Genomic DNA, 19,361 nt, shown 5'->3' on the forward strand with positions numbered 1-19,361 from the left:
CTTTCTCGCAAAGGTTATAAACAACAGCACTCTCAGTCTTTGCAAACAGAAATTAAACATTTACATTTACACTTTTTGCATATTTGCATATAGAGAACAATAAATAAAAATAAAAATAAAAATAAAAATAAAAATAAAATAAAAAAAAAAAAAAATAAAATAAGAATAAGAATAAGAATAAAAATAAAAATAAGAATAAATTAAAAAGGAGGTCAAAACTACTAAAACAAGAATAGGAGTAAAAAATATGAACTATAAAAGAGAAATTAGCTGGCGGTTCAGTGATGATAAACTTGGTTTAGCTACATTGACCTCTGGTTATTAGTTTTGTACCTGATTCTGGTGTCCAGAAGCTCCTTTATCATAGACACAATATCATCATCATCTTCAGAATAACCTACAAAAAAGAAGGTACAGAGTGGATATTTAAACAGTATACAGTCAAACACCTGTGTAACTCCAGGATGACTAATACGGGGATGTAGCATACTCACTGCTTTCATGGTGCACTACCCCCGTTGTTATCGGGTCACCACTCTCAAAGAACTTATCAATTGCCTCCAAAACATGACGCTTAATGTCCGTCCATTCCACATCCTCATCTGTCTGACAGGAGAAAAACAATATCATGTGTTTATTTCCCAAAAAGATTTCATAGGAACAGAATCAAAGAGACAAGCAGTACAAGGACATTTAATACTTACTTTAGTGACTGTGATGAAGTCAGGGCCATAGAAGATACTTTTCACTCCTTCAATTTCAAACAGGTCCCTGAAAGAGACATGTTATCATGTTATTGTTCAACAAACATAAAAAACATACAGATGACAGCATGAGGTCATTCGTGTTAGTTCATCCGGGGATAAGGACATCCGCTTGTGCTGGCTTTTATCTACAGTAACACTGATAATTGCACTGTTGTTTACGATGATGTTGTTTACGTCAAGACAAGACAAGATGTAACAGCAAACAAAATATATCTACACAATTCAGTCATGCAGACGGAAACGCTGGAGTATCACATGCTGTAATTTGTACAGGATGCATTTATCACAACTACTGTATGTACTATTCTACCAAAACAACCACGAATAGCTCATTGAAGATAATATCCATTGTTAAACTATTACTTCTAAAAAAAAAAAAGAATTGAAAAGCCACACACACCAAACCTCTATTGCACTTATAATCATGAACATTTTAGTTTCTTTGCCTAAACAATCTTTATAAGCATACATACATGTATGCGAGTTATGGTTGTGCAGCTTTTTTATAATATCGGCCTGCCTTACTTTAGGAAGAATAAGTGTGCCTTTTTTCCTCAGCTTTTTGTTTTTTTACACTATTTTCTTAACACGAAAAACACAATCAGTGTGCAAACACAGATCATTCATTCTGGTCCTGGTACAATCAAAAAATGTGATTGGGATTTCTCTCTTAAATTTTTTTTTTTTTTTACCAGTCTTTTTATTTTATAAAACCAGAAACAGTACAATGTCAAAATACAAACGTGAACAACCTGGCTAAAGATGAACATCCAGCTGAGCTAGGAGTGGGAAAGTCAAGCGTCCCACTTCCTAGGACCGGTTTACCGGGAAGGAACTTCAGGCTTCTGGGGTTTGGAGTGTCTTGAGTCTGGATGGACAGCTGTCTGACTGAAAGATATCATGAAAACAATTATTTTAGTTTTATAGGGTTTGTGTGTTGTCTTCATTGAGCAATATATTAGCAAACAGATGACAGAGAGAGAGAGAGATTGGGTTATATTTAGGTGTCCTCAAGATGGTTTCTCACTTGAAAAGTGAGTGGTTTCTGCTCCAGGAAAAGGATGAACTTTACTGAAGACCTGGATCGAGCACTGTGGTCGGTATGAGCTTCTGGTCTTCACTGGACACCTTGAGAGGAAAAGAATATGTGTGTGTCAGTCAACATAAGATTCAAACTCATTCATTTCTTGAGGAAGGATTGAATAGTCATGTGGCTGTGATGGATGAAAGCAGCGTCAGTGTCTTCAGCTGTTATCTCAGTGTTTTGATGACTGATAAACTTCATGTTTACAGTCCAAGCTGGCTAACGTTAGCGGCTAACGCACATGCTTTAGATCTGGGAAGAACAAAAGAAACATTTCAAATCAAAACACGATAAAAAAAAAGTTAAATTAATCAAACCAGCTGTGTCAAAACCTCCACCTATAAATGATATGGATAAGAGTGACCGACCGTCAACATAGCCCATGTCGCAGTTTGCTACTTATCCTTAGCTTAGCTCGCTAAAAGCATCATCTTAACCACACGTCTAATGTCACTTTACTGTTTTAAAACAAGCATTACAACTTATCATATCATCAGTATAAAGTGTGTATGCACGATATGTCCCAGCTGTTAAGGGTTCAAACCTAAAGTTAGGCGTATTTCTTGCCCGTAACAACCGCTGAAGTCCCCATCTCATGTGCGCCGCCATTTTGTTTGTTTTGAAGACGAGGACCCCATGTGGCGGACAGCACATACTCCTGATCAGGGGGATGATTAGATCTCTGTTTCTGATATTCAGCTTTCTTTAGTTCATCTTGTCAGTGAAAAAATGAAGATAATTTATTGGTATTAAAAGAGAAACATAAGTGAAATAAATAATAGATTTCTTTAATTTATTCGCTTTGCTCATATATTTATACCTTATAATACAGATTAAATGCATGAGAGCATGTCCCCAATAACACTTGAGACATACAGCACTGGTGGAAGATGGGATATTTTATTTCTAGATTCTCATTTTCACTTCTGTGATTTTATTTTTATATATTTATCGAATTAGCACTTTTTCGAGGAGCCTGACGATTGTTTCACTGAAGATGTCTAAAGACAAATAAAAAACTAGAACTTTAATCTGCCATCTAAGTGGTATTCATGGCCGTTGAATAAATGTAATGGAGTAGGAATAAAATAAATCATAAAATAGAAATACTCAAATATATGAACTTCCTAACTATACTTACTGGAGTAAATTGACTTAGCTACTTCTAGCACAAGATGAAAAAAAGAATTCCTCTTAAACATTCATGGCATTCCTGACACAACGGTCACCTGGTAGTGTGTTCCAGAAGCTGACTTATGTTGGAGCAATTGTTTGGTGTAAAACAAACAATGTGACAGCGTCAAGAAGGCCAACCCCATGTTTCTCAACGTTTGTTCTGACAGGACAAGGTGGTGCTCCGAAGGAGTGTCGGAGAAAGAGAGACTCTCCCATAAAAGAACAACTGTAATCTGAATGGTGGAAGATTATCACTAACTACAACAATGCAACTGTGTGCTTGAAGAACTTGAGCTACACGTACAGGGTTGGGTCTTTATATTTGATTTCAGGAGGTTTGAGTCTGATTCCACGAGCAACCCCACAAGAGGTCTACCACTGAACATTTTGAAGACACCTGGATTTGAGGATTCACTGTTGTAGTTTGTTACTTGCCTTCTTCACCACCAAGACATGGTGCTCTGGATTATTTTCCCCATTGCCCTCTCCCTTGTGTCCTGCATTGGAACATGGACTGTGTAAGTATACCAGAAATTCAGACTTTCTCATTTGTCTTTAAACTGTGGTGAAACTATTAGAACATGTGTTTAACAACAGCTCTTTTATTCTGCTACTGTCTGTGTGCTGTCACGCAAATGCCTAGTTCAGTCGACTGTGAACCTTCTAAGTAAATAAATCTGTTTCAAATTTTCACATCTGAAAGCTTGTGGTTTAAAGCTGACCATGAAGTGCACGGTTTCATGCGCACTATTGAACTACTTCATGATTATTAACATATGTATTAGAAATGTATATTCCTGACTAAGGACATTGAGATTCCAGTAGTGATAACACTCAGTCTTGAATAATAAGTGATGATATTGCAGACGTGTGTTTCACATGTTTTTATTATACTATGTTAACTTTATGTAGTTCTTTGCTATATTTGAATAGTGCATTTGTAAAAGTTCAGCGTCAGAGCAGCAAGCAAAGCTCACCTGCCGCCCACACCTATTCATATTATGAAACAGCAGTCTGAAATATGTGATCCGCCTTTTGTCTGTTGAAAGGCGAGCACACCGGACTTTCAAGATGTACTAATGAGTAAACTGACGAATTCTTCTTGAACTGAAATATGTATGTAGATGTACTTGTTATTCAAGTTAATGTCATCTATTAGTAACCATGCAGTGAGGTTTTTCTGCATTCCTCTTTGTCATCCATTTCCATTTAAAAGCAACTTTTTTGACAATTGCAAGGGCTCAATCTTGAGACTAGAAAGAGAAGTTCTGTCTTTTTCAGTGTCAGAGAAATATTTGTAATGGTTTATTGATGAATAAGCGGGAGTTGTATAGTGATAAATGAACACCACAAACTAGGTGCAAGTCAAAATGTCAGTGGTACAATAAAATCATTGGAGCTTGGCGAGCAGTCAACCTCTCTTCTAACTGTGGTCACTTATTGCCACCAAAGGTTTTGAGGATTTAGAAAATATATATTTCACTTCCTAGAAATCCCAATAAATTAAAATATTCAGAAAAAGTAGAAGATGATGCTTTTCTTATGCTAAATTACAACTAATTCTAACACATTCTAACATATTAAAAAGTGTGTCACTATTTTGTTTCATATTTTCAGATATGGCCTGGCCTTCGCTAACAATCATGTGTGCTCTCTCAGTGACTGGTGAGTTGTCTGGTTTTTTGTATATAGTTGACCATGATTATTTGGATGTGACAGAATCTCCAGAACCTTATTCATTTGTTTTTAGGGGGAATAGAAACTACTGCAAAGTGAATCATACCACTAACTGTTGCCTTGTTCCCACTATAAGGTAAGAATGCACTTAATATTACCTTTTGGTTTTTCTTTCCAATAGAATCAAATAGGGAGGTTTAATTAATTAAATATAATATTTGATTCTAGCTCAAGTGGAATCAGCGCACCAGAAAATTCACTTTTTACAACCACCATCAACGCTGGATCTTTTCTGTGTGAGTCTACCTGCTAAACATCTAACACATTATACCTGATGTGAGTGGTAACTGTTTTAACCAATATGTTCTCCTCTTTAGTTTTGCTGTTCTGTATATTCCACCATGCCCATATTATGGAGAGACACTCATGTCACTCCATGCTGAGCAAGTCTGCGCTTGTCTTTGGTGTGGTGGCAGCCTTGGGGGCATTTGCAGCAGGAAACTGTAATGTAAGTATTGCACAACCTGCTGAATGTGTTTGAATAAGTTTATTAGCAGCTTTGAATTGTTATCAAAAGACCCATATAACCTGTGAGAGAACTTCACCTCATGGAACAGTACGCAGACTGGGCTTACTATCATAAAATATTAACAATAAAGCTGAATAGCTTTGGTTTGCACCTGTTCTGAAACAGCAAACAAAGGTAGGTAATATTTGTTTTAGTCACTTGTAATGATTAATCAGAGCACAAGCAAAGTTTGCACAGGCTTCTACACCTAATCTGCAGTTTTTAACACAAGATGGATCAGTTTTCAGTAAACTGTACCATTTTTATTTTATATTTGACCAAAAGTGAATAAAGACCCAATATCAACATTTAATGTACTGATGTAACCTGACTATTAAACAAGAAGGAATAAGGTAAGATAAGAGGTTTTTATTGTCATTGTAGTGATACAACAAAATTCTGTTTGGTAGCTCTCAGCTAGCCAGCAGCAGCGAACAACAACAACAACAACAACAACAACAACAATGATAATAACAATATACAAGATAAAAATATACAAAAGGAATGAAAACGTTACTATGTACGGCAAGTGAGTATTTCAAATGTGTGCAAACAGTGCAGTGTAAACATTTGTTTTGGCAGTGCAAACAGAGTATAAAGTGTTTCAATGGATTTTTCAGCAGCTTGGGGGGGGGGGTGCTAGGTGTTTAGGACTGAGTTGCAACTACAGGGGTGTGTGTGGGGTGGGGGGTCTTTCCGGTTCTCTGCTGGGCAGCTGGTGTACTACACGGTGGCGCAGTGGCAGAGAATTGTCTCTATGGTGCTCCAGTAAAAGTTGACTCGGAGCTGAGAGGGGAGTTTGGCTTTTTTGAGTTTCCTCAAGAAGAAGAGCCTCTGTTGGGCTTTCTATACTAGGTGGGAGATGTTAAGGGCCCATGTCAGATCCTTTGTGATGTGGATTCCCAAGAATTTGATGTCACTTACACTCTCCACCTCCTCACTGTTTATGTGGAGATGGGGAGGTGTGGTCTTCCCGGTTCTCCTGAAATCCACGATGATCTCTTTATTTTATAGTTTTATAGTGTTAAGGACCAGGTTATTGTCAGTACACCACTCAACCAGATGTTGTACCTCCTCTCTGTAGTGCGCCTCCTCGTGATATCAGTAAGTAAGTTGTCTGATATCATAAGACTTTAATGCCTCTCCACATGGTGCGTTGTTTTCCAAATGCCCCTCGATACGCTGCTGGTATCTGCTCTTGGCTTCTCTAATGCCCTTCTTTAATTCTCTGCGGGCATTACTGTAAGCCAGGCTGTCTCCTGACCTGTAGGCAGCATCTCGTGCTCTGAGCTGAGACCGTACATTCCTGTCCAGCCATGGTTTCTGGTTTGGGAACACCTTGATGGTTTTGGTGGTAAGCACGGTCTCAGTACAGAAGGCTATGTAAGCCAAGACAGATGAGCTGTATTCCTCCAGGTCTGTGCTCTGTGCGAACAACACCCAGTCTGTGTTTTCAAAACAGTCCTGTAGCAGTGAAGTGGACTCTTCCCTCCAGACTTGGACAGTTTTAACAGTTGGTCTTGTTCTGCAGATTAGAGGTCTATAGGATGGGGTCATTTTCAGTGAGATGTGGTCTGATAGGCCAAGGTGGGGGGATGGTGCAGTTTTATATGCGTCTGGGACATTTGTGTAAACTTGATCTAGAATGTTCTTGTCTCTGGTTGGAATTCTTACATTTTTGTGCAGTTTGGGCATTATAGTCACCTTTGCTCTTCCCGGAGTCAGCAGTCCTGTCTGCTCGGTAAACAGTAGTACAGACATTCAACACACAAATGTATCAATGTTTATAACTATCATCTACTGATGCTGGAAACTTCTGTCTGTCCTCCACAGCCTGGTTACCTGGCACTGCCTCACTACCTCGGAGCCGCCTTAAGTTTCATGTGCATCTGCTTCTACACTGTCCTGCTCACTGCGCTGACCAAGAAGTGTGTGCTGACCGGATTTGAGAAGTTTCTCTACCCGTACCGCATCACCTCCACTGTGGTTCAAACCATTGTGACCATCTGCTGTATCCTTTCATAAATCTCGAAGCTAATTTAACTCTTTTTGTGTGGTAGAAATTTTACACAATTCTTGTTGTTGAGGGCAGTCAGGACGTAAGGTGTGCAGTGTGTTGGGACATATCCGCAAAAGACTTCAGCAGTGACGTCTGAGTTACATTCTCCAGCTGCTCTATAGCACTAGTACATTCCCTTTTTGCCATATTTGGATCCAGTCTGCTGCTCTTGTTTACAAAGTGGGACAGGCCACAACATTCTCCATTATAGAAGTAGATACGATTCAATGGCATTGTTAGCAACACCAGTCTTTCAGCATTGTTTTCCTGTAACACTGAGCTTCCTATTATTTAAAGCTGAACTGCACCATGAAACAACATGCATGCTCTATGCTGGAACATTTTAGGGTTGAATGTCAAGTTTAAGAGCACCTTGATATTATGCCTCTCGGCCCCCGGCTTGAAGTGTCTCAAGTCAAAATGTAGTGCATTAACTATATACACACACTAGCCAAGGTGTGCAAAAAACTTACTAAGTGTGAGCAGATCTCCACAATTTTCAATGACAAGTTGGTTCTTACAAGTGACTGACCACCACTAACTGTTTAATTCCTCCTTGACCTGAACATCCTTCAGATTCTTTTTTGTTTGCCCAGGACGCGTATTATTACGTTCACTTGTCGGCTATATTTGAGTGGATGCTCAGCGTCAACCTGGAGCTGTTTGAGCTCAGCTACGTCGTGGAGTTTTGGTTCTTCTCGTCCTTCATGATCGCAAATCTGCTGACCAGACGAGAGGAAGAAAAGCCTTTGATGATGTCGCTGCCCTGATATGAGGCCGCCAAGGTCCAGGTGAAGCACATGAGCAGTGACGATGGACTGACTACGACATCTGGAAAGAGATCTGTTGCTGGACCTTGGCTGGAGGACCAATAATTATTTCCATCATGCTGCTGGAATGGATTTAAAGCCATTTATGGATTATGACCACTTTTATTCTGTCCACAATTGTTTTTTTCCTGGGCGTTCCTCAATCCTAACTGTCATTCTTATTCATTGAAATAAGCTACAACAGCAAATGACCAAAACATATCAGATGTATTATGTTTTTGTGGAAGCCACGTCGATGCTCTGCCAAAGATCAACTAACCTGGTTCGTCTTACTCCTTATTTATGTTGTTGTTAATCTGTTACTATTTATCGATGTAAATATTATCAAAAATAAAGATGCTTCATTTGGTACACAGTAGCTTCACATTAAGGTCCTTTGAGCACATACGTATAGTTTTTGCGCTTTAATAAAAGCATGACCACTGTAAACAGAGACGTTCTGTTATTCCATTGCTGTGCGCACATTCAGGTATTTGATTCCCTGACGTCAAAATATCCTGTTTGGCTGGATGACTAACACTGAGTGACTGTCAGACAAAATAATGAATTCACTGGCAGACGTACTAAAACCAAGGACGTTAACACCTCAACAGGTAAATGAAAGAGGTATTAAGTTCAGTTGGTTGTGAACAGTACAGTTGTTTTTTCCATTACATAGTTTTAGGTGTGGTCTGTTTATGTTTGAGTCAGAGGAAAAACTACAGGATCCTGAAATTAAATTTGCCTTCAAAGTAACACAAAGGCCATGAACATGTACTTTCTGTTTCTCAAGCGAATAAATACAATATTTCGTCCCAAAATTAGAAAGTTGCTAGATCTTACCAACGGGTTCGAGTCCATTTGTTCCTAAATTCAGTGCTACTCTTCAGACACTGAAACCTCCAGAAACATCCATAAAATGAGCACATGGATCTGGTTTTAATGCAAAGCACTTAACCTTTACTTGAAAGAAGGTAATATACATCCTGGAATTACAGATAATAAAGATACATTATGAGCAAAATCATTTCACAATGAATATCATCTTTCCTTTGCATCAACCAAGAGAGGAGTGCGACATTATCTACAGTTTTTGTTAGGAAGAAAACAGTGAAAAGCACACCTAATTCTGTCAGCATCTTTACTTTATGGTACACTGTAAAAAAATGTCATCTATATGCAGAAGTCCACATTATTTACCTTAATAACAAAAAAAGAGAGAAAAAAAACAATTTGAAAAAACAAGTTTCATGGTCGTCTTTCAACTAAGTAATTCATCTGCAATGCATACATTATAAATAAATGTAAGGGGAAGAAAAAAGTTCATGAACTACAACAAGCAATATTCCACAATTCCAGCATGGCTGAAACAATAAGTGGCCTTAAATCCAAACCCTATACGTTGGAGTGTGACCACAGCTTTTAAGAAACCTTTAAGATACTGTAGATTCTTCAAGCTGGTGTGTCTGAAAGACCAACTAATGCTTAACACTTCTGGAAAAATCAAGTTAAAATTGCCCTTAAAATTTGTTCTGTGAAGGGATAAGTTGCCTACCATCGTAACCCGTGAGGCGAGTGAGAAATTCGGCATGAGAAAAACACAAGGCTGTATAGTCAAGAAAGTTTTGTTTTTTTGCAACTCCAAGCCATTTAGTACTGAAAAAGAAAAAGCTTTGTTTTAGCTAGGCTAGGGTTGGTCACTGGTATTAATCACATAACACTTCAACTGTAAAAAGGAAAGTATTTGGCTCATGTGTGACATTTTGAACCAAATACTCCTTTCTGGCGTCTCGCTATTTTTAACCATCACCCCACTGGTTTCTCACGTTGGGGGAAGCTCCAACTGTACACACTTTGAACAAATCTCTTTTCAATAAAAAAGGAAAAGACACTACAGTAGTTGACAACTCAAAAATTATTATTGTGATGCGGTTTGGTAATTGTTTAAATCTACAGCAAGTTGAAATGGGGTTGGAGGAGTTTTCAAACGGAGTACATGTTCTTGGTGGTGGATCCGCTCTTGCTGGAGGTGTCGTCATGTGACTGGTAGCCGATTATGGCTTTGGTGGGGATGCTCAGACGCTCTTTATAATTTTGCCTGTGGAAAGACAAGAGGATTAGTGCTGTGTGAAGACCAATGCCAAACAAGTGTCTCCGTCTAGTGGTCAGCTACAGTACTTTCCATCACTTGTAGTCATCATTTCGTGAAGACAAGGTGACTTACCCTATCGTCATGATGGCGTCCCTGTTTTGGCAGTTGCTAGTCCAGATGGCTATTTTGTCACCTTTGGGTCTGACGTTGACCACAGCTCCACACACATCTTCACTTGCCTCATCAAATGACTCACCGACTAAACACAAGAGCTGCAAAATACCCAAAACATGACACACAATATATGAATCATACTGTTTAATCATACATCTCAACCGTTCAGAAGATGAAAGTTTGTGTGGAATTTGCTCAATGACAACAGTCGTCTCACCGTCTCCATCCAGTAGCGATCAAGGTCATTGTGTCTCTGTTGCTTATTGAGAGTCATCAGCCATCGACCCCCAAGCTTGTTCCTATCGTCCTCCCACATCGGCTTGATCCCATCCTGGCACACAAAGTGAAAAGTGAAATATTTCATTAATGGTTTCTTGAAATTGTAGCACTACTCTGAATTTGCAGTCATACATTTATCTTTGCTGCTCAAACGAGTCACATTTTTACAAGCTGCAAACATCACAAAAGTTGAAAGACGAAACTGTATTTTCTTAATAAACATATTTTATTAAAAGAAAAGAGGCCTTACCTTAAATAAACAATAATCACAGCCAAAGCCAAGTTTGCTTGGTTGCTGTATGTGGTTGTATAATCTGTAAAAAACAGAGAATAGTGTTAAAAGCATTCACAAATGTTGACTTAGGTGACAAAAGTATCATCTGCCATGATCACAGATTGATGGTACAGTGAAGACTTAATTTAACACTGAAGAAAAAGGGATACATATTGAGCTCCTTTTACACAAACACCTCAAACTGTACATGCGCTGATAATTTACATGTCAAATGTGACAAGGTGTCACTTGGGGCATATTCATATCCAAGAAACTCTTGCATTTTCTATCTTAGCCAGTATCTTTAAAACACCACAGAGGCACATACAATGTTTAAAAGGTTCAGACAACAGAGAAACATGAAAACATAAACAAAGAGTTGATGCACACTCAAGCTGCCTCCATCGGTTTTAGGAATAATTTAATGATTGATAATTTATCGAAATTCAAGAAATCCCTTCATGTCGCTTATCACTGATGGAAGACACCTATTTTCAAAAATACCATTCTTCTGAAACTCTTCCCTTATACCCCTATAAATCACAAAATCATAATCACATTACAGGAATAGTGGAGTAAACTTACGCCCAAAAGTCTTCCACTGTGTCAAACTTGGAAATGAGACGCAGGTTCTCTGTCCAGCTTTTGCTCTTGTCGTTTTTAAAATACCACAGGGCCCATCTGAGAGAGGAAAAAAACAGAATTAAAAACACTCAATATTTATAAAACTCTGGAAAAATGACTCAAAGTACAATGGCAAAGAAATATAATATTTTTCTTCATTTGATAGAAAGTTGTTTTTCTGAACAGCAAAACAAATCAAGAACTTTGTCTCAGTCTCAGCAGTCTGAGGAAATGTTGAGATTTTACGTTTACTGTGAATACCATTGTATGGAAAACAAAATAACCTGAAGTAAAAGCAATGCCTGAAATTCATTTTTCAAAATTGATGGGAGGAGCTTGTGAGCTTAACTACAGGTCTTACTTGTCCTGTTCGTACCTCAGAATGCATTTCGTCACTCTCTAACTTTAGTGATTCTCTGCTCAAATGTATTGTCTCTTTCTCGTTCTCCTCTCTTTGAGCTGAATCAGTGTCATTAGTCTCTTTTGATGGCTTCTTTTTCCTTTATCTCTATGCTCCATTCTCTCCCTGTCCTCTTCGATTTATGTCTTACTAGTTGATAACTGCTCTGTTATAATCAAATTAAGAACCAAGCTCTGAAATGAGCATCAGATGGCTGAGGTTTTTCATTACTTTGTGAATTTATTAATTTAGTTTTGTGGGCTGAACATGAGAATTTCCAGCATTGTAGGTACTACATTTGCAGGAATGTATTAAATGATTTGCAACACCCGCATTTCCACACAGCTGAGGCTCTGAGTAAGAGCCTTAATAACACAGACATGCACCCTAATTCACAACAGAACACCGCAGCTTGTTACAAAAGCATTCATGTCGATGCAGAAGAACAGAGAAAGCCGACAATCATCAGCACTACAAGTGCAGCCTTTATTTGTGTCGGGCTCTGTTATTCTTTCATCCATTCCCAGGAGGGATGGGGCTAGCAGGGGAGGGATGAGGGCAATGAGAGGACATTAGCCGAACTCTTTGCCCCCCCCCCCCCCATCCCCCAACTCACCTCACCACAAATAGTAACCAACCATCAACCCATGGGTCATAAACACAAAACATAAATAATGCACTTAAAGACAAACCACAGCTCTAAGCTGTACTCATGCCATGTAGCAAATCCACTGACACACACTGTTACACAACACAGGGGTATAATTAGACAAAATAGAGATGAGACAGCAGACAGGTGTGACTCCACAGGTGAACCGAGCCATGACAGTGGGTTTACCTGCCTAGTTGTGGCATGTAAACAAACATGGCAGACAGTCGGTCAAGTCAGTGATGGATTTATCAAGGAACCATAATCCATTCATCCCGTTTCCTTCGACGTGGGTGGCAGACTGTTTTGCCAAACACAGGTGTAGCTATGAGGGGTGGGTGGGATGGCCTACAATTCCCAGTACTTTTGGAGTTTGCTTTAGTTATTAAAAATCAAAAGGGATACTCCATATTATTCTATCAATGGTCACTATATTGCAAAGGGAACATATGTTAAGAAAATCAAAAAAATATTTAAAAATAATATGTGTTTATTGGCTCTAGATAATAAAAATGAGATTTAGACTCTTGTGTTAAGGGAGGAATAGCCCCATTATGTAAATATAATGTTATGTTGTTCATTCAGAGTTAGCAGCCTAGTTACAGCACTGCTGCTGTTTTGAGGTATAAGTGAAGTGTGTTGCTGAACTACCTGAATCTCAGCAATTAGGAACATTTGGAAAAAAGTTATTTATCCTCACACATTTACTGTTGTTTTAATGTGTCAAAGTTGTTATTCTGCTCTTTTCACCAAAGCCTAATTTCAGTAGAGGTTGGAGAGGGGACATGAGGCGCACATTGTGTTTGTTTACTTTAAAGTTCCTGTGTTTTTGGGGTTATGGCAGAGTTAGTTTTAAGGAAAACTATAACTGCACTAACCTGGCATTATTTTGAATTTGATGCCAAACAGAAGAAATGTAAAGTTGAATGATTGTTGTAAGTAATAAAAACACACTGTCAGTTGTTTTTGGGCAGGATGTAACGACAGCCGCTTCTCTCTATCTACTTCTTCTTCCTGTTTGGTTTTATTAGTGGTTAAAAGCAGCTTACAGGTATATTAACCAAACAAGTGGACTGGAGTCGCTACACTCATTCACTGGCTCTCTTGGTCACATTATGATCCACTCTGGAGTGTCTGCTGAGTCAAGTGAGATACTTGGTGGAAATATTCAGCACACTGGTCTAGTCTGGTATCTGGGTTAATATTAAACCAGTTTGAATTTTTTTTTTTTTTTACGACAACCCATCCCTAAATCTTGGCTAAACAGTGTCACCATTAAATAGTTTGTCCAGTAGAAAGCACATACAAGTTGATTTTTTTCAACTGTAAAATGACCAGCTCCATACGTTTCTTGTTCACACATGCAAAAATGTAAGGGATCCCCATCAAGATAGTTTTTTTTATGTTTGTGGAATTTTTTTTAACAAAATTTCAATCGGCAGGTATATTGTTATGGATTTTGTAAAACTCCTAAATGTTGACATCAGTATTTGCCTTACAATTCTGTATCAGTCAGCATTTACTGTTCATAGAGCAACTGTAGGTCAATCTTTGAATCATCAGAGGGTGTTGGCATTTCCTTTTAAATACGGCCATTTCATCCATTTTCTATCTCTAAAGAAAGGAACAGCCATGTCTGGAAATAAAATCATGGGAGCATCAGCATTAATGATAATGATGGTTTGCTACCGTTAGCCCATTGACAGTATATAAAAGCAGAACATGTTCCACATGATACTGCAGGTTTTACGAAACTGAATGTGTTTATCTGACCTTCCTGCAACTGTTGGTTTCCCTTTATTTTAGTACCGTAAGAAAATGACTTGAAACCTGAAAGTGATCATCACGTCTACTTATGGTACAGCTAAGTGACAGAAGTGCAGCCTGTTCAGATCAATCTGTAGATTCAACTTCACAACTCTGACAAAAATAAATGTAGATATGATATTAATATTGCTGCATTGCCAATCTCAGGTAAATTTTGAGTCTCTGCAAGTTTAAAATGACCAGTATGACACTTATCCAGTCAACACAAACCAGCAATGCAGTTTCAGTCAGTTGTCTGGACAACTGTCGTACTTGCTTTGAGGGAAGAAAATGTTTTAATAATCTTTCTGTCAAACCATCACTGAATTTATCCGCCTAACTCAGTCATTCTGCTGCAGAGCACAAACAGAAACAAGACAAGATATGTTGCAACAACATGCACTTAGTCTTCCAGTTTATTAGGCACACCTAGTCAAACTAATGCGGTTTAATACAACGGTCTTGCAATAAATCCTACCTTCATAAAAGGTTATAATGTTCAGTTTTTGTTGAAGATGTTATGAGAGATGTTGACTGAACTTTATCATCATTCGGAGGCTGTAGTTTGTGGTGCTGTTGAATTGTATTGCGTTATTCTTTCATTTTGTCTAGATCAATAATAAGGATAGGCAACATAACAGCACCACATCTCTGTATAATGCAGGATATGCGCAGGAATCAAATCAAATGACCCCCTTAAGCCGGAACAGCTAAACCAGCAGATGTGGACAACCTTGACCTCTAAAGCTGGCCTGAACAGGCAGAATGGCCTAGAAGTGACTTTCTAAGTGAACTATTCAGCATTTCCTAAACCGACTGTACAATGCTCCTGAATAGGTCGCCGCCACCACCACAGAGCTATGATACCATTTCTAAAAGGACAATAGTAACAATTGCAACACTAACATGCAGAGTAGGAGGCAGAGTTATTCATCATCCACTTCTGATTCAAACCTCAAAACAGATAATATATAATTTACCTGTAAATTATTTGCTATCATGATGTCCTTGGGACTCTTTTATTTACTATGGCATCTTCAACATGACAAAAATACCCGCTAGATGTCACAAAATGTATTTAAATAAGGCTTAATATGGTGCTTCAAATCATTTTACTAAAAATGTCATAGTTTAAAAACATATAAATACAAAACACAAGTTTACAAGGCGTTTAACAGTCAACACACATCCTCAGGAGTCACTATGGAGAAGCAATTTTACTACTTTCTATCATTAAATGCAGCAGTACTAAAACATTGTAAGGAGTAAGTCTAAGCACTTTAAGTTGTACTTCCACAGCAGTGGCTAACATTCAAAATCAGTAAATACCCTTCTGGCAAAACAAGGTGAAGTCGTAATGTGCTCATCAGTGCTTGAAAAAGGTGGTATACAAACTCTCCTATCAAATGTGTGATTACCTGTTGATATGCACTGCAACAAAAAGACTATTAACCCTATTCTAAGAGATGATAGTAAACCGTGTTACCTGTTCAGTATTAGTGCCTTTGACTTGCTACAGGGTATACATGTCCTTTCTTTAGACAGAAGAGCCCTCCTCCATGCTGTGTAACATTATTAGTTCCCTTCTAGAAGTTAGCCCCAGTCCCAATATTTATGTTGAAACACATGTTATTAAGAAGATAGGCAACAGTATTTGTTGCAAAATGGCATTTAATTTCCATTGATGTGAAAGTTTTGGCGATCCAAAAATGCGGTTTACATGACATATTCGGTATGACTATTGGTATTGTCTAAACCTCCACTAATATCAGAATACTGCCATTTGTGTGAACTCATGCACCTTGCGATATCCCATCGCACAAAGCAGCTGGTTTATTCTCACCTGTTTTGCAAGGGGTGCTTGACATACTGCTCAGGATTTGCAACGACTTGGCTGTCAGTTGTTTGTTGTTGTTGTTCTTCAGGTTCGGGTGCTTTCTGCAGAGAGAAACACAAACAGCACATACTTTATTTAAATACAAATTAAAAATATTAATTCAGATATATCTCATACCTGTATGTCTACTGATCTTTGCCATAAATGTGAAGTTTGTACAGGTTATACGCAAAGCTGAGGTGAGAGAGGTTTATAGTTGACTAATCTTGTGAAATGAGGCTGGATAGGGCATTGTGGGTACGGTTATGTCTTAAAGCAGATTAAATCATGTCTCTTCCTGGTCTAGAAATCATTACTACAAGTAAATAACCCTTTGGTGAGCCTGTATACCTGGTCTATCTGAATTAATATATTGTCATTTGCAACAACCTTCATTATTAGAGGTGTTAATCGAAAAAAAGTGTAATTTTATACCATTTTAGTGTATAAAATAGTGGTAAAATCATCCACCTGGTAGGCCATTACACCCACAGCAATGCTAAAGCTTTTTCCTCAGAGACCATAGCTCTATCTCACACACACACACACACACACACACTATTACATATCTCATGAAACAACCATATGCATAGTCAGTCACTGTCAGCTAGGTGAGTTAACAACGCTAGCATTAGTTTTAGCAACGAGCTAAGCTAGCTACAAGCTCGATACACACGTGTCAAGATCATCAAACATTTAATCAATGCTATTGCAGTGTGAGTATTTAAAAAAGGTGCTGATGGTTTAATATAATCACCGAGATAATGACTAGAATACCGAAGAAGGTTAAAACAAATCATTGATTGTAGTTTGAATGAACGACGTCCAGTCAGTCCCTCCCTGCCAACAAAGTCAGGCACTGCCTTTTTTCATCACATGCTAATGCTAACTGCTAACGCTATCTGGGATCCACGCGAACTGACACATCTGTGCGCCGAAACACACTCATCCCCCCCGTGTAGTAGGCGCCGTTTTGAGGGAGTAAGGTTATATAACAGAGTCGTTGGATATGGTGAAGATGTGGCTAGTCCTTCCATGCACATTAGTAGATTTATTTCATTTGTCTCTGGTCTCTCTTACCGGCTCGGATGTCGCCATCTTGACAGTAGAAATGTTCTGCTCGTTCAGCGCTTCTGCGTCACACTCCAGCCACTCGCTCAACTACGGAGGCCGCCGAAGTCCAGTTCACCGGGGAAACGAAATTACACTATATATATTTTTTAATCTATAGTACCAGTCAAAAGTTTGAACACACCTTCTCATTCAATGTTTTTTCTTTCTTTCTTTCTTTTTTTTTTTTTTTCTCTTTTTTTCTACATCCAAACTATCTAAACTTATGTGGTAAACAAACAAATGCTCAACAAACCAGAATATGTTTTATATTTTAGATTCTTCAAAGTAGTTGAATGAGAAGGTGTGTCCAAACTTTTGACTGGTACTGTAGGTGGTTGTATAATGAATATATAGTGTAGAATTAAAACATGAAAGTGTCAAATGGCCCAGACTCACAGGGTTGAACACAATAATCCCTGACATGGGATTCTAGTTTCTTGTTTGACGGTTTTGTTCTTTGCTTTTATAAATCCAGGACCAATATACTGTATAATAATAATAATAATAATAATAATAATAATAATAATAATAATAATAATAATAATGGATTTTATTTTTATAGCACACTTTAAAATACAATGGAATATCAAGGTGCTGTACAGGGTAAAACAATTACAATAATTAAATATAATAATAAAATGCTAAAAACAAATAAAAAATAAAATAAATGAATTAATTTAATCATAATAAAATCTAAGAATATATATTTAAACTGAACACTACCCAAGAAACGCAATCTAAACTACACAAAGCCAAGACCTTAGGGGAAGGCAGAGAGGAACAGGTGAGTTTTAAGATTTCATTTAAAAGCGGTGAGGGAGTCTCAGGCCCTGATCTTCTTTATATTTATATATAACTTTATATGAGAGGACAAGCGGCCCATGTTACTGTCCGTATATGTGCATCCTTACTGCACCCATTAATGATGGTGATTGGAAGAAGGTGCGGGTGGTTGATTTGGTTTCCAATGTCCCAATCAATGCACCAGTTCCTGGAAAAGGAAGTGTTTTATTTGTGTTTTATTTGTGTAAGACAGTCGTGGTGGATGAAAGCCAACTCTCCATCCTGCTGTAATGTAAAAATCAAGCCTGGTGTGACAGTGCATGTGATTGAGATGTACATGTGATCCATGATTTTCCTGAATCCTCACTATGACTGTTTTGTTCCTCATATTGCCGTACATCATCAACCTTTCAAGAGTGAAGTGATAAAGGTCTTAGATTACTCAGATTGTGTCCACGGTGTGATCACTTCTACGTCATCACTCCAAGTGTAGCTAAATCCAATTTCAGTATTCAAGGCCTGCACTGCACTAAACTGTGTGTGAAGACAACCACTGTGTCACCCCCTCACTATTCATTATAGTTCACTTCATAATGAGCCATCAATTGCTATTTCAGACATTTATGAATCATTATTTTGTGCCATCACTGACAGGAAACTATATTGTGCATACATTTTACAGTGAAAATGTAGACACTCAACTTCTTTGTCAATGTTATTACAAAATCCCAGGTTTCAGCTGTCAATTACATTCATTCACTGGTTGAAAGTAACTAAGTACATCTACTCAAGTACTGCACTTTCAGATACTTAACTTGAGCATTTCCATTTACTGCTACAATTATTGCACTTATACTCCACTACATTTATTTAATAATCATATTTACCAATTACTTTACAGATTCAGATTACTAATACAAGATTTAATCAACAAAGCAATTATGATAAATTAAGATAATACTTTATTGATGGAAATTCACTTACTATATAAAGTAATTCGTATTAGCCCCGCCTTTACCAGCTGCAACATCAAAATGATGTACATCAACAGTTAAAGTCCAAATATATCATGGTTATTGGTCCATTAAGCTTTGGCACTTCATGTTTATTTTAATGCTTATATTTATGTACTTATGCACTGAAGTTTAGAC

The 19,361-nt window shown here is 37.9% G+C and overlaps 3 protein-coding genes across 3 annotated transcripts in view; 1 reads left to right on the forward strand and 2 right to left on the reverse strand.

Moving 5' to 3' along the window:
- Positions 1 to 2,517, reverse strand: part of zgc:110319 (uncharacterized protein LOC796111 homolog) — a 4,687-nt gene extending 2,170 nt beyond the window's left edge. The window contains exons 1-6 of the mRNA XM_054600388.1: positions 2,396 to 2,517; positions 1,795 to 1,895; positions 1,520 to 1,655; positions 705 to 771; positions 495 to 606; positions 334 to 397 (exon numbers count right to left, since the gene is read on the reverse strand). Of these exons, the coding sequence (XP_054456363.1) occupies positions 334 to 397; positions 495 to 606; positions 705 to 771; positions 1,520 to 1,655; positions 1,795 to 1,895; positions 2,396 to 2,505 (590 nt within the window). The 5' untranslated portion in view covers positions 2,506 to 2,517. The remainder of the gene's footprint in view (positions 1 to 333; positions 398 to 494; positions 607 to 704; positions 772 to 1,519; positions 1,656 to 1,794; positions 1,896 to 2,395) is intronic.
- A 563-nt stretch (positions 2,518 to 3,080) lies between these two features.
- On the forward strand, positions 3,081 to 8,510 carry si:dkey-228d14.5 (uncharacterized protein LOC796266 homolog). The gene is made up of 7 exons (XM_054600542.1): positions 3,081 to 3,545; positions 4,645 to 4,692; positions 4,778 to 4,840; positions 4,933 to 5,000; positions 5,082 to 5,212; positions 7,106 to 7,283; positions 7,908 to 8,510. The coding sequence occupies exons 1-7, from the start codon at positions 3,481 to 3,483 to the stop codon at positions 8,099 to 8,101; spliced, it is 747 nt and encodes a 248-aa protein (XP_054456517.1). The 5' UTR covers positions 3,081 to 3,480; the 3' UTR covers positions 8,102 to 8,510.
- A 562-nt stretch (positions 8,511 to 9,072) lies between these two features.
- Positions 9,073 to 17,485, reverse strand: eif4e1c (eukaryotic translation initiation factor 4E family member 1c). The gene is made up of 7 exons (XM_054599658.1): positions 17,395 to 17,485; positions 16,282 to 16,376; positions 11,545 to 11,640; positions 10,936 to 10,999; positions 10,624 to 10,737; positions 10,365 to 10,504; positions 9,073 to 10,238 (listed from the first exon to the last, which is right to left on the reverse strand). Exons 1-7 carry the CDS (start codon positions 17,410 to 17,412, stop codon positions 10,124 to 10,126), a joined length of 642 nt encoding a protein of 213 aa, XP_054455633.1. The 5' UTR covers positions 17,413 to 17,485; the 3' UTR covers positions 9,073 to 10,123.
- Between the last annotated feature and the right edge of the window lie 1,876 nt (positions 17,486 to 19,361).

This window comes from Anoplopoma fimbria, chromosome 6, assembly GCF_027596085.1.
Source record: "Anoplopoma fimbria isolate UVic2021 breed Golden Eagle Sablefish chromosome 6, Afim_UVic_2022, whole genome shotgun sequence".
Taxonomy (NCBI): domain Eukaryota; kingdom Metazoa; phylum Chordata; class Actinopteri; order Perciformes; family Anoplopomatidae; genus Anoplopoma; species Anoplopoma fimbria.

Bases quoted from the DNA above. Each gene is read 5' to 3' on its own strand.
- si:dkey-228d14.5 (XM_054600542.1), top strand. From the start codon at position 3,481: ATGGTGCTCTGGATTATTTTCCCCATTGCCCTCTCCCTTGTGTCCTGC. The intron at 3,546-4,644 runs GTAAGTATACCA...TCATATTTTCAG, and splicing joins TGCATTGGAACATGGACTGT to ATATGGCCTGGCCTTCGCTA. The intron at 5,001-5,081 runs GTGAGTCTACCT...TCTCCTCTTTAG, and splicing joins CAACGCTGGATCTTTTCTGT to TTTTGCTGTTCTGTATATTC.
- eif4e1c (XM_054599658.1), bottom strand. The intron at 11,641-16,281 runs GTGAGAATAAAC...TTCCTCTCTCAG, and splicing joins AAGCACCCCTTGCAAAACAG to ATGGGCCCTGTGGTATTTTA. The intron at 11,000-11,544 runs GTAAGTTTACTC...TGTTTTTTACAG, and splicing joins ACAGTGGAAGACTTTTGGGC to ATTATACAACCACATACAGC.